This window comes from Bacillus rossius, chromosome 7 (assembly GCF_032445375.1).
Source record: "Bacillus rossius redtenbacheri isolate Brsri chromosome 7, Brsri_v3, whole genome shotgun sequence".
Lineage (NCBI taxonomy): Eukaryota > Metazoa > Arthropoda > Insecta > Phasmatodea > Bacillidae > Bacillus > Bacillus rossius.
In genome coordinates, this window is record NC_086335.1 from 13,337,006 (window position 1) to 13,350,384 (window position 13,379).

The following is a 13,379-nucleotide window of genomic DNA, read 5'->3' on the forward strand; positions in this document are numbered from 1 at the left end:
AAGTACGATAAGTAAGTCGAAGGACATTTGTAATTTTCTTGATGATATCAGACAGGACTTAATCAATCATCTTACTGATGACGTAGTAACAAACGGACCTTTGAAATATAACTTGTGGTTGGACTGTATATATGGAAAGCCGTATCCGTTCGATGATAAAGTGAAGAAGTGTGCTTTGAAGACATCGGCTGCTGTAATTTACAGTTATAACGATGTCAAGCAAACTGTTAAAAACAGTATCCAGAAACTCTGTCAAGAAGAGGAGGACTTTGTCTGTAAAGGTTCTGGTTGGACTCTCTCTAGTATAAACCGATTGGAGCTAAGAATTAGTCATTTCACACCTATGTTGACCTAAATGATTAGAAGATTACTAACCTTCGCAAGTGATCCTGTAGTAAAATAGATATTATGTAATAAATATAGTGTTTGTGAAAGAACTTGCTGTGTTTTATTTTCGAACCTGTCATTTTTGAGGTATTTTTACATAAAAAAATTATATTTTTGTATCTTCCGGGGATCGAACCAAGTTTCGAATCAATAATTTCCTTATTGAGTGAAATTTATGATGGATTTTGGGATTTTTCCCGAATTTCTATTATTGAAATTACGGATTTTCAAGATTGCTGTCGTAACAAAACATGCAACGGTGTTTTTTAAAGATTTTTATTATTTAATTCAATTGATTAATTTTTAGATTTTTTTTTAAATTTTTCCCGATTTTCTAATTAAATATTACGGATTTACTAGATGGCGGACATGACGTCATACTACCTGATGATATAGGGGAAAGTCTTACAGTACCGACCACCCTAATGTTTTTGAATGTAACTTTAAAGGGATGTACAAAATGACCAGTTAAAAAATTTAAAATGTTAGCTCAATCAATCGTTTATAAAATAAAACTAACAATGTATCAAAATATTATGAAGTATATTATTTGAAAACAAAATAAAAAATGTCATAATATATCAAAGTTAAAAATGTGTCGTCCAGTACCGACCAGTTCCTCTTTTAGATGATTAAAAATCTTTATTTCCTAATAATAATAGTACCATGGTAATTTTAATGTAGTAATTCGTAATTACAGATATTATAAAAGCAATGGCAAACATAACTATGTTAATTAATAAAACTAATGTTATTATATTACAAAATTAGATATTAACTACATCCTAGTTTTGACATTTCTGTTTGCTGTCCATTTAATTATGTTTACAAACGTCACATGAGAAATGAACAATATTTTCTTGGTCCCTACATTCAACATGTGCCCAACCTTGACATTTGATGCACTGCACCCAGTCTTCTTCAAACGATTCTTGACAAATTATGCACTCTGTGATCTCTTTTGTTGACATAGGAACACTACGAACCTCATCAAAGTCCAATTTCTTAACATGCTTCTTATATGGATTGTCCCCTATTTTCTTTTTACTTTCTTTAGGAACACCTGATTTTCGTGCTTTCTTATCTTTTTCATTTCTTCGTAGCTCTCTTTCAGCCTTTCTCTTCTCTGCGTTCATTCTTTTTTCTTCGGCAAGTTTCTTTTTTTCCTCAAGCTGCTCTTTGTACGGTGTTGATGTAAGAATCTCAGATTGCTGTGATCGTTGTTTTCTCCTTTTCACCTTAATTCGGGAAGAATTGTTTGCTGGAGAGATATCTGTAAGAATTTTCTTGAAATCAGATGAAACTGAAGAAACTGGAAGAGATGGGCCGACGAAAGAGTTTGAAACAAGAGCAGATGAAGGTCCTGGCTGTGGTTCATGGTGGATAGAAGTAACAGCTGGTAAAGTTCCCTGTCTTGAAATGTTCATATGTGTTGAAGTTCCTGGTTCCAGTAGAGTGAGATTAGTTGAAGTGAGAGCTGATAAAGTTCCGTGCTCTAGAATGTTCGTTTGGGTCGAATTTCCTTGTTCCAGAAGAGAAAGAACTGATGAAGGTTCCTCTTCTGACAGGTTGTTGTCTGTTGAAGTCCTTGTTTCTAGTACAGTGAGATGAGTTGAAGTGACAGCTAATGCAGGTCCTTCTTCTGATAAGTCGGTTGGACTAAGAGGTGATGTAATTATACAGTCAAGAACATTTGACATCTCACAGGGTGTAGATGTTACAGATTGACGAGCCTCTAAAGTTACTGCTCCAGATTCACAATCACTTGCTTCTGGCTGTCGAAAGTGCTCAGATGGTATGAAATCCAATTCTGTGAAGGCACCCGGGTTAATAGGCCAGAGTCCAGTGCATGCAAAAGCTGATTGCGCCAAATCCATCCTACATATTGAAGTGTAGGCAGTGTTGACCAAACTAGCTACATCCTTCTGTGAGATCTTCAAAGGGCTATATTTTCTCATCCAAACACCACATGCTTGATTGTAGGCTGCTTTGAAAGGCCGCATTACTGCCCTGTCCAAGGGTTGCATTTTATGTGTGGTATGAGGCGGAAGGCTTATCATGTGAACATTGTGTTTTTTTGCAAACAGAATAACATTAAGATCCTTGTGGCTGCTGTGCCCATCAAGTATGAGAAGAACTGGTTCTTCTTTAGTAGGATGAGTTCTTTCAACAAACAGCTCCAACCACTTCAAGAATGATTTGGCAGATATCCAACCACTTTCTTCAGCAGCGAATACACTTCCAGAAGGGGCATCCTTTTTTAGAATTGCATCTACTCGCTGTTTGTTAGGAAAGACAAAAAGAGGAGGTACAAAAATGTCACCTGCAGCGTTTATGCACAGTAGCACAGTCACATTTTTCCCCCTCTCCACCGATGTGATTTTGCTCACTTGCTTTTTACCTTTTTGTGCGATCACCTTGACATCATTGTCATGAACAATCGAAACGCCAGTTTCGTCACAGTTGTGAATCCTGCTGGGAGAGAAACTGTGCTTGTCAAGTAGCTCTGAGTATTTTTTGAAGAAACGTTCAACTTGATGTTTGTTGAAACCTAACGCTCTCTGCATGCTTGTGGATTCAGGTGTTCGTAGAGAAAGCTCAGGATGACGTGCCATAAAGTCGTAATAAAACTGTTTACCAGCACTTTTTTGTTGTTTGTTAAACTGGTGAGGTATCTTAAGATGCTCAGCCAAATCAAATGCCAATTTCATAAATTATGTCCTACTTAGGGGCATGAATCTGTCATCCTGATCTTTCATATAAAAAACCAGTTGATTTTCTATTTCGTTACTAAAAGTTATTTGAAATCTTCCCATCTGAGGAGTTAACATTACAGTTTTCCCAGCTTGGATGTCTCTCAGTCGATCTCCTAGTGTTGTTTTTGGAACCGAAAATGCTATAGCCGCCTGACGTTGTGACATTCTGTTAGAACGAACTTCAGAAATAGCCATTTTCATATTATTCTCACTCCATTTTCCTTTTTTTCTCCTCTCACTTTCAGCCATTTCTTTTCTGAAAAGAGACAAAAAACGAAAATGATACTTTTTTGTTTATAACTTAATACAAATTACATTGATTGATTGGCTCAGTGGACAATTTTTGAGTGGTAAGCACTGGATGACAGGTGGTCGGTACTGTACGATGGTTAAGTGGTCGGTACTGTACGACGTACACTGGTAGCAGTAGTGTCGACCACGCATTGTTTATTCATCACATCGTTAAAATCATTACATGAATTTTGACGTAATTGCATGTAGATTAAATATATGTAAACAAGAAATCAAAAACTCACCCAAAAAAGGAGAAACAGCGTAATCAAAATAACTTTCAACACTGAAAACAACAACAAGCACATTCAAGGTCCCGTAGCTCTCACAACTCTGAACGGACAAAGGTGTCGCCAAAGAATATAAGGAATGAAGATAAAACACTTCGCTGAATGCCTGTAAAGTGCTGCTATCTAGCGCCACAAGCGAGAACTAACGATGGTCGGTACTGTGAGACGGTCGGTACTGTAAGACTTTATATGCTATTAACAAAGTGGTGGGGGTCAGTCTGCCAGCAGCCACCACGGGGTAGAAGGATCGGTCACCATTTTTATTTTTTTTTGCCCTCACCGGGTACGAACTAAGGACTCCAGCTACGTGCTGTAAATGTTTATTTTTGAAAAAATTTTATTAAAATTTTATTAATTGATTTTTTTTATAAATTTTAAAATTTTTTCATTTAAATGGGATAGTAAATAAAGATTTTAAAGATGGCGGTCGTAACGGAAATTTCAACGGTGACGTCATAATCCAAGATGGCCGTCATGGTATCCTTATTTCTAGAAATGGCTTACCGGAGGCATTTTACATGGATGATTGAGCCGTTTTTAGGAATTTGGGTTCTTTCTAGGGCAAAACGACTTTTCAGCGTTTTAGAAATCATAATTTTGGGATAGTGGATTTTTTTGAGATTTTTGGGCGGAATTTTTTTACACAGAAATGGAAATTTTGGTGATTTTTGAGGAATTTTGGGCAATTTATTGCCCAATTTTGACAACTTTTGGCTATTTTTGAGGGTCAATGTCAAAGGTCAAGGTCACAACCATCCAAGATGGCCGCCGTTACGTCACCATCCACACAATCCACAACCAGAAGCCAGTTTCAGTAGCCTTTTTTCTATACTACTGCCCGGGCTTAACACATGCTGAGGGGAACCTTTTTCGAAATCAGATTTAGTTAGTAATTGTCTTCTTAATTTGAATGTCAAGTGTGCAAAATAATTTATATCACTTTCAGATCCCGACAGACGTTGTTCTGCCAGTGTATAGTTGTTTACCGGTATATATCTAAAAATTGGTGGTCCGTATGTAATCTAGACTATAAAAAATAGTATAGAAAAAAGCTTAAAAATAAGAAATTACTAATATTGAAAAGATTCCATTATCTAGCTAATGCTCGGTATGCATTGCAATGCCACATTCAGTTTTGTTTTGTAATATGTTTGAAGTAGTTACACATATACCAATCATCTATCCATCTCTCTAAATATATAAATTTATCTCGATATATATATATATGTATCTCTCTATCTCAATTTATGTCTCAAAAGAGAACAGATATTCGAAAATTCTGAAATTTTCGAAATTTTGGGGCTTTATCCCTTGAGGAGGGGGTATTTTGAGGACCCTGAATGGCTCAGAAACACTCGAAATCTAAAGAGAATAGATTTTTGAATTTTTGAAACTTCGAAATTTTTGGGCTTCGACTAATTGTAGTGGAAAGTTAGTTTGAGGACCCCGAATGGCTAGGAAAGACTCCAAATCGAAAAAAAAGCATATTAAAAAAAAATTAAATGTTTCGAAATTTTGGGTTTTTGCATTTTCCTCCCCCCCCCCCCCCTTACAATTAATTTTGATGGAGAAGACGTCTTTGGGTAAATTTTCCACCATGCCCCGGACACTTTAGTTCATAATGACTTAATTTTATTACTTTTGTGAAAAGGGGGAAGGGTGGAAGTTCAGGACCACGAATGGTTCGGAACACTCCATCTCAAAAAAATATATATTTGAAATTCCTGAAATTTTTGAAATGTTGGGGATTTGTCCCAAAAGGGGGAGGGGAGATTTTGAGGACCCTGAATGGCTAGAAAAAACTAAAAATCGAAAGAGAATGATTTTTGAAATTTTCTAAATAATCGGTCTTTGACCTCTTTGAAGGGGGGGGGGGGGGTGATGTTGAGGACCCCGAATGGCTCGGGAACTCTCCAAATCGAAAGAGATTTAAAGGAATATAAAAATGTAGGCATTTACTGTACTCCTGACTACCATTATAACAATATTGACGAATAGAAAATCTTATTACCTAACAATTAATAATTTTCTAAATAAATTAATAAATAACTCTAAGTTTAATAATTTACGTACATACATAGTATTAAACTTCAAACTATACACACCAAAAAAACTAAGGATGTTTGTGAAACTATTTTTTATTTAAGTCATAATGTTTAAAACATTTGAAGGATTTGTTTATATGTAAAACTGTGGTGGCCATATTCCTCTTATCCAAAGGAGTATAGAAATTAATAGAGATTTCATTCCCTGTACACACCACAAATCATTGAATTAAGTAAAAAAAACATAGTCCAAAATGAAATAAAAAGTATAAATAACAACCTATTTGACAAAAAAAAATTGTACTACTCGAATGACAATGTAAACATCCACCTGAAATTTAATAGAAGTAGGTAGGTAAGAATATATATAAGAAATTAAATGAAATTAAAACATACATAAATAAAATTATCTCATCTCACACACAACTAAACATAATATTTAATATGAAATAAAGGAAGAAGGCATTTACATACACGTAACTACTCTCATAAATAATTTTAAAAAAATTTACCTGAAATAGTAATATTCAAATTTTTCAACAACATATTACATAATTGACAAATATTTCTGATCTTCGGTCTCGGCAGCCTTAAGAGACACTTGACGCTCAGCAGATAAATTATAAACACTAAACCAAACTCCTAGCAAATAAGTAGGTACTGTAAAAAAAATAAAAATATTGACAATTAAAAAAAAATTAGTAGGCCCTAACAACCTATGAATAAAATTCGAAGAAATTTATAAGTTTAAGAATTTATGTACCTAAATAATAATAAACTTCAAACTATCCACACAATAAAAACCTAAGAATGTCAGTGAAACTAATTTTTTTTATTTGTCATAATGCCTAAAAAAAACGTTTGTTTCCAAAATGAAACAGAAAGTATAAATAATGATCAATTTGACAAAAAAAATTGTACTACTGGATTGACATTGAAAACATACCACTGAAATTTAAAAGAATTATGGGTGCCATAGGTAGGAAGAAAATATATATAGAAGAAATAAAGAAAAAACATATATAAATAAATAAATTTACTTTGCGATCAACGAAACTAAATGTAACAATAGAAAAATGCGTATTTTTAGAGGTATGTAAAAAATTCCACTGGAACCGTCATAAAAATTAGCCTATGTCACTCTCCATCCCATAAATTATCTCTATGCAAAATTTCATGGAGTAGCAAACAAACACTCGCTTTTATAATATTAGTGGGGATGTGCAAACTATAAAACAATTAATAAAAAAACTAACAGTGACATCTACTATTCTATTGAGGTACTACGATGCAGAGCTTTAATTTTTCTTACTCTCTACTCAATTTCTTACAATAGCAAAACGTTAACCCGTTTGAAGGTTTTTTTTTTTTTTTAGACAAATTTCATTACGATCCGTTCAGCCGTTCAGCCGGGAAAAGGTAACAAACAGACAGACAGAGTTACTTTCACATTTAATTTAGTATTGATATATATATATATACATATGTATATGGATTGAAAATATAAATAACAAAATAAAATCATCCCCATCTAAATTCTGGAACTATGTTAAAATTATGAAGGAAGGTTACAAACAGTCACTTGAAGTTATCGAAAATAACGTACTATTAAGTGATCCAGCTGCTGTTGCCAATTCCTTTGGTAAACATTTTGCTGAAGTTTATGATCAGCCACGTGATGTGCAGTTCCAACCACAAACGCATAAGTATGAAACTAACTTAATGCCACCTATCATTACAATCAGCCACGTTCTTTGGGCTATTAAATGTCTAAAATCAACCAAATCAGCAGGAGTAGATGGTATTCCCAACTTTATTATTAAAGGCTGCAAGGAGATATTAGCACCTATACTAGCTCACATTTTCAATAAAAGTCTGACTTCTGGAATTTATCCAAAATTATGGAAACAAGCTATTGTTGTCCCAGTATTAAAAAAAGGTGATAGACTATTAGTTACTAATTATAGACCGATATCACTTTTATGTGGCTTTTCTAAAGTTTTTGAAAAAATTATACATAAACATATTTCTTTTCATACATCCCATTTAATAGCGGATAGTCAACACGGTTTTGTACCTGGTAAAACTACGATCACAAATTTATTTGCGTTTGTTAATTATACGTACGGCGAAATTTTATCCCGCAAACAAGTGGATGCTATATATTTCGATTTAAGTAAAGCATTTGATACATGCAAGCACTCTCTAATTGTAGATAAATTAACTAGTTTTGGTTTGAATTCCTCCTACACTAATTTGTTCTGTAACTATCTAAATGAAAGATCCTTTGCTGTTCGTATTTGTAGCACTTTATCTTCATCTTTTAATGCATCGTCTGGTGTTCCTCAGGGTGGAACCTTATCACCTTACTTATTTGTAATTTTTATAAACGACATAGTTAATGTTATTCAGCATTCGAGAGCTTTGCTCTATGCGGATGATCTAAAAATATATAGTACCATTAGAACAGCAAGTGATTGTTTATTGTTGCAAGAAGATATAAATAATGTAACTAAGTGGTGTCAAACTAACGGAATGAAATTAAATCTTAAGAAGATTAAAATAATATCTTATTCTAGGAAAACATATACAGAAAATTTTAACTATGTAATAAACAACAACATGATACAGATAACTTATTGTATGCGTGATCTAGGTATTCTCTTAGATTCAAAATTTTACTTTCATCACCACGTGGATAATTTAATTGCAAGTGCAAACAAAATAATTGGGCTTATAAAATATTTAACTTATTTGGCTAGCTCTCTTGATTCTGTAATTAGTCTTCATTTTACCTTAGTAAGATCGAGATTAGAGTATGGCTCTGTCATCTGGAACTCTATAACTACCACTGACTCAAATAGACTTGAAAATATACAAAAGAAATTGTTCAGATACATTTATAACAAACATTTAATAGATGATAATTCAGAGAATTTTAACTACGATCTAATCCTTGAAACCCTGAACACGCATACACTGCAGTTTAGAAGGAAAGTTTCTGATAATGTTTTTGTAATAAATTGTTTTATAAATGTTTACCACAGCACTGAAATATTAAACAAAATTGGTCTTCGAGTTCCTTCATTTAATCATAGAACAATGCGACCCTTTCGAACGTATCACATAAAAAATGAGCTATCAAAACGGTGTACTGATAATTGTAATGATATTTTGAAAGATTTAGACCCTTTCCAAAGGGCAAAATTCTCTATGAAAGATATTTTGAATTCTTAATTTTCTTGCAGTTAAGATAACTTCTGATGTAAATAATGTTTTATTGTTATTTCATTAATAAGAATTAATTTAAATTTGACAAATTTAGCTACTTAATCTTATAAGGGTCCTTTGTCATGTGTTTATGTTTGTGTTGTCCCATTTTTATTGTTGTGTTTATCATTGTGTTTTGTGTATGTTATTGTTGTTTCTTTATGTAATATTTGTTAAGTGCCTACCTGTTAAAGGCTTTGACTGTTGGTAGGCACTCAAATAATAATAATAAATAAAATAATAATAAATAAAATAAATAAAAAATATATATAAAGAAATTCAACAAGTGTAAGACCTGGTAATGTTGATGATAGCAATACGAAAATGGATCTTCATGAGTATTATCCTTTACTTCTCGGACCATACACGCTAACAACTGAAGTTTGATTCATCGTCCATCACCAACATAATACTGCCTTGCCTTCGCAGTCGTTTTTACGCATTAAAGGCACACGAGAAAGAATGCAGATGAAGGTGACCCGACTACGACAAAGATCTGCTGCAATGTTTTTTTTTTTTTTTTTTTTAATATTCAAGTGCATTAGATATTTACTCATTGGTATAAAGTTATACCATACGAGTAACAACATCTGCTCTAAAAACTACCTTTTTCTCACACAGAATAATCCAGCTGTGTTCTTGAAGATGAATACAAGCCAATTGCCGAAGGAAAGTTGGTAGTATGTGGTTTGTCTGTTAATGCTTCTCGGATTCGGAGAAGGCTACAAGTATATAATCATTAATTCGAAACAATAAGAGTTATTACTTTTTGCTTATATGCACATAAATGCACTATTTTCTGCTTCAGATAATCCACGATATGTTTCGATGACACTACAGTATATCGAGTGGATGCTGCCTCACATCCAAGTGAGCAGGGTTTAACATAACATGATGTTGAAGGATGTAGAAAATGGCAAGAACATTGATATTTATTTTCTGTCCTGGAGTCTGGAAAGGTGTCGTCGCTTACCTCAAAGTCGACGTATCAACTCGACAGTTAAGTGCCGCTCGCTATCGAAAAATCAAGATACATCATCGTTGGCCTTTAGACTGGAAAACAGCTCAATACAGGAATGTGCCACTTCGTGTTCGATATTTTTTAAAGAGCGAAAGCTACCCGTATCTGGACATGAACATGGACTTTGTAAATACCAGATTCCTTCTCTCATATCGAATATATGCAAAGTAATAATTCTGTGGTTCTTCCACACAAAATATGCCAATGCCACAAGTATTACTTAAAACTGTTGTACCTTAATGATGCTAATTATTTATAATAAATGCTTTGCTGTTTGTTTGAAGGAAATACCTGTGTTTATGGCTAAATTTTATAGTACCCTATGATGTCATCATTTGTACTTTTAACCACAGTAACACGTGCAACGTTTTGATAAACTTAATGCTCTTTGGTTAGGTCATTGGTTTGAATTTAATTGTTCTTGGCATATGTTGGGCACAAATTAATAATTACTACTAATCTAATAAAAGGAAAGTAGGTCATCAATTTCAGAAATTTCATCTGTAAAATTGTTAGGGAGTTAAGTTTTGTGTTGTGTTATAAAGAAAAAAGGAAGTACTTCAATTAAGGTTTGTTTTTGGCAAAAAAATTAAAATAGTAAACCTATAAGTATAAGTTGATACAGATATTTTGGAAATGACACCTAAGGGAGTAACAGGCTTTTTTCCAGCTGTTTTTGTCATACATACTAAACATTTACTTCTGAATTTCCACATAGATATTTCTGTGGAATAAGTTTAGTATTGAATATTTTGTGAACATTTTCACTCATATTAAGCACATCTTCTCATCCATCAAAAAAAAAGATACTTTCGATTCTTTAATTAAAATTTTTAAATAAAGATACGATTGTTTAAAAAATCTTAATATTTTGTTGTTGTCTGCTTAGAGGTGAAGCAGGAGAGAGTTGGGATGTATTCGTTGTGTTTAACCAAATTTAAAGAAATGGGAAATGTAAACGATAGCATAATCTGAAGAAAATATATTAGGCTTGTTACTCATATTTTAGAATAGACTCCCTTATTAAATGAAAAGCAGGTAAACATGTTTTTATTAACGTAAAATATATTCTCGCATACATAGACACAGGTGCTAATTAAACTGTGTACTTGATATACATTAAATTTTAAACCAGCTTACGCAAAATTATATTCAACATTTTAACCTTTAATAATTTGTTTGTATGACATTTAATTTTCTCTCTTTTCAAATTTTGGAATTAATCATATAATTTTTTTAAAAGGTTGAAAATCAACATTGTTTTAAAATTAACGCGAGCATAGACGCGGGTTATATGCTAGTTTTTTAATAAAAATAGAGATACATCAAACCTGTCATAAAACGTATTAACCGAAAAGGCTGATATAAAATAACTTTTCATTAAAAAAGTATACATGTTTTTGTAAAATTAAATTTTTTATAACATGCACTGTTCTAGCGTGTCACATCATTCAAACATGTTGCGCTGAGTGTTAAATTGTACTGAAAGTAATAAACGCAGGAATGTCAACCTGTTTGACGTTGTTGCAGTGACGAGCGTGGAAGGGCCGGTGTTCAACATCACGAGAGTGAACAGGCTTCACATGGGAGCGTACCTCTGCATAGCGTCCAACGGCGTGCCTCCCACCGTCAGCAAGAGGATCCTGTTGACGGTGCACTGTACGTACTGCCTCCGCGAGTTACCTGCTTCTGTTTTCAAACACAAGCACGTACTTGCCGTAATCACTTCACGCATTATCTGCAGCAGGAATCTGTGTGTGAACATGTCATGGACAGGTATAAAAGTAATGCTATTCCTTTTTTGTTCTCCAAACTTTTTCATATGGTAGTGTTTAACCCTTATTGAATTTCTTCATGTGTATGCCTGTTCGTAAAATTGTTTTTCAGTGGATTTTATAAAGTCTTACTCTTTATTTTGAACATTTCACTAGCGCTTAAGCATAAGATCCATCTATAGTTAACACATGGTTAAATTAAATTGTTTATTTGTAAAAGAAAATGAAATTGTGGATAATCAACAACTTTGAGTAACTATGAGAGAACTTGAAGGACTTCGCCATCTTCATATCTGTTAAAAAGAAATTTGGGATGCTACCATGGTAGAAGGATCGTAAGTCAAGTTCACCGTTGATAGTAATCGGATACGATTAGCAACTATGTGAAACACAATTTATTTACCAGTTAAATACATGGTGGACGTCGGTATTCTGGCAAATTTCATCCCACCTCAACACCTGAACGCATTCTTTAGGCGCACTGGAATGACAAAGAGCTCGTGCCATGCCATAAAAAATGTTCTTTTGAAAAAAAAACTTTAGAATAACTCTTCACTAGAAAAGCTAACGGTTCCAGTCCCACACAAATACAAACACTCTCTCTACTTTGTGCTCGCTTAGAGGAAACTGTTAAGAGATGACTGCTGTTCTTAATCTCCCGCTATTATGTCATGCTTTCAAAAAGGTATTTCATTCATGTCGCTACGCAATTGATCAATTTTTTTTTTAATATACCTTTCCATTTATTTTGTTATAACTTTGCAGTTATGACTTTTCAAGAGAGAGATTTCACTCTTTATTGCCTAGAATACTTATTTACTTATAAAATCTAACACAAATGGTTGTGTTTTACTGATACCATAGGACAGCAAATTTAATTGTGATATTTAGCCTACGCCTAAATAAAAGTCTCTGTTTTATTATTTTTAAATACTTAAATAGGTATCAAAGCTTTGATGCAAAACTATAAATTTAAAACTAACATAGGTTTGACACGATTAAGGAAGTTCTCTGCGAGATGAGACTCGGTGTATTAAATGTTTCATGTTCAAATACATGTTTTGTCCGTTTTTCTAACACAATCTGAGCTACACACATGCTTACAGTGGGTGTATGTGATTATTCTCCAACCGTCTCATCTGTGTCATAAGTATCTCATTGTCCAATCTATTCTAATAAATTATAGTTTAAAATACTAAAAAAAACCACGCTGTTATACTTAGTTAATCGAATAAAAACATAAAAGATTATTCTTAATATATGAATAAAATGAATAACGAAAAAATAAATGTTATTTTGTTAAAAGCGTGGGATGCTTTGTACTAGATTTTTACAATAACTCTGCATTTCGGAATAGAACTAGTAAGAAATTATAACCATTGATATCCCGTCTGCAGAAACACGGAATGCGATGGAGATAAATTGTAACTAACGCGGGTTGTTCAATATATTTTGTGTTGTGGTCGTAGTTTCTAAGTTTATCATCATGATACAGGATGAAAAATGTGAAACGTAGATTTTTTTTAGTAAACTTATTTCACAGT

At 33.2% G+C, this 13,379-nt stretch overlaps 1 protein-coding gene across 1 annotated transcript in view; it reads left to right on the forward strand.

Annotated features, from left to right (window-relative positions):
- LOC134533678 (protein CEPU-1-like) overlaps positions 1–13,379 on the forward strand; it is a 381,962-nt gene that overhangs the window by 297,525 nt on the left and 71,058 nt on the right. The window contains exon 4 of the mRNA XM_063371224.1: positions 11,591–11,719. Within this exon, the coding sequence (XP_063227294.1) occupies positions 11,591–11,719 (129 nt within the window). The remainder of the gene's footprint in view (positions 1–11,590; positions 11,720–13,379) is intronic.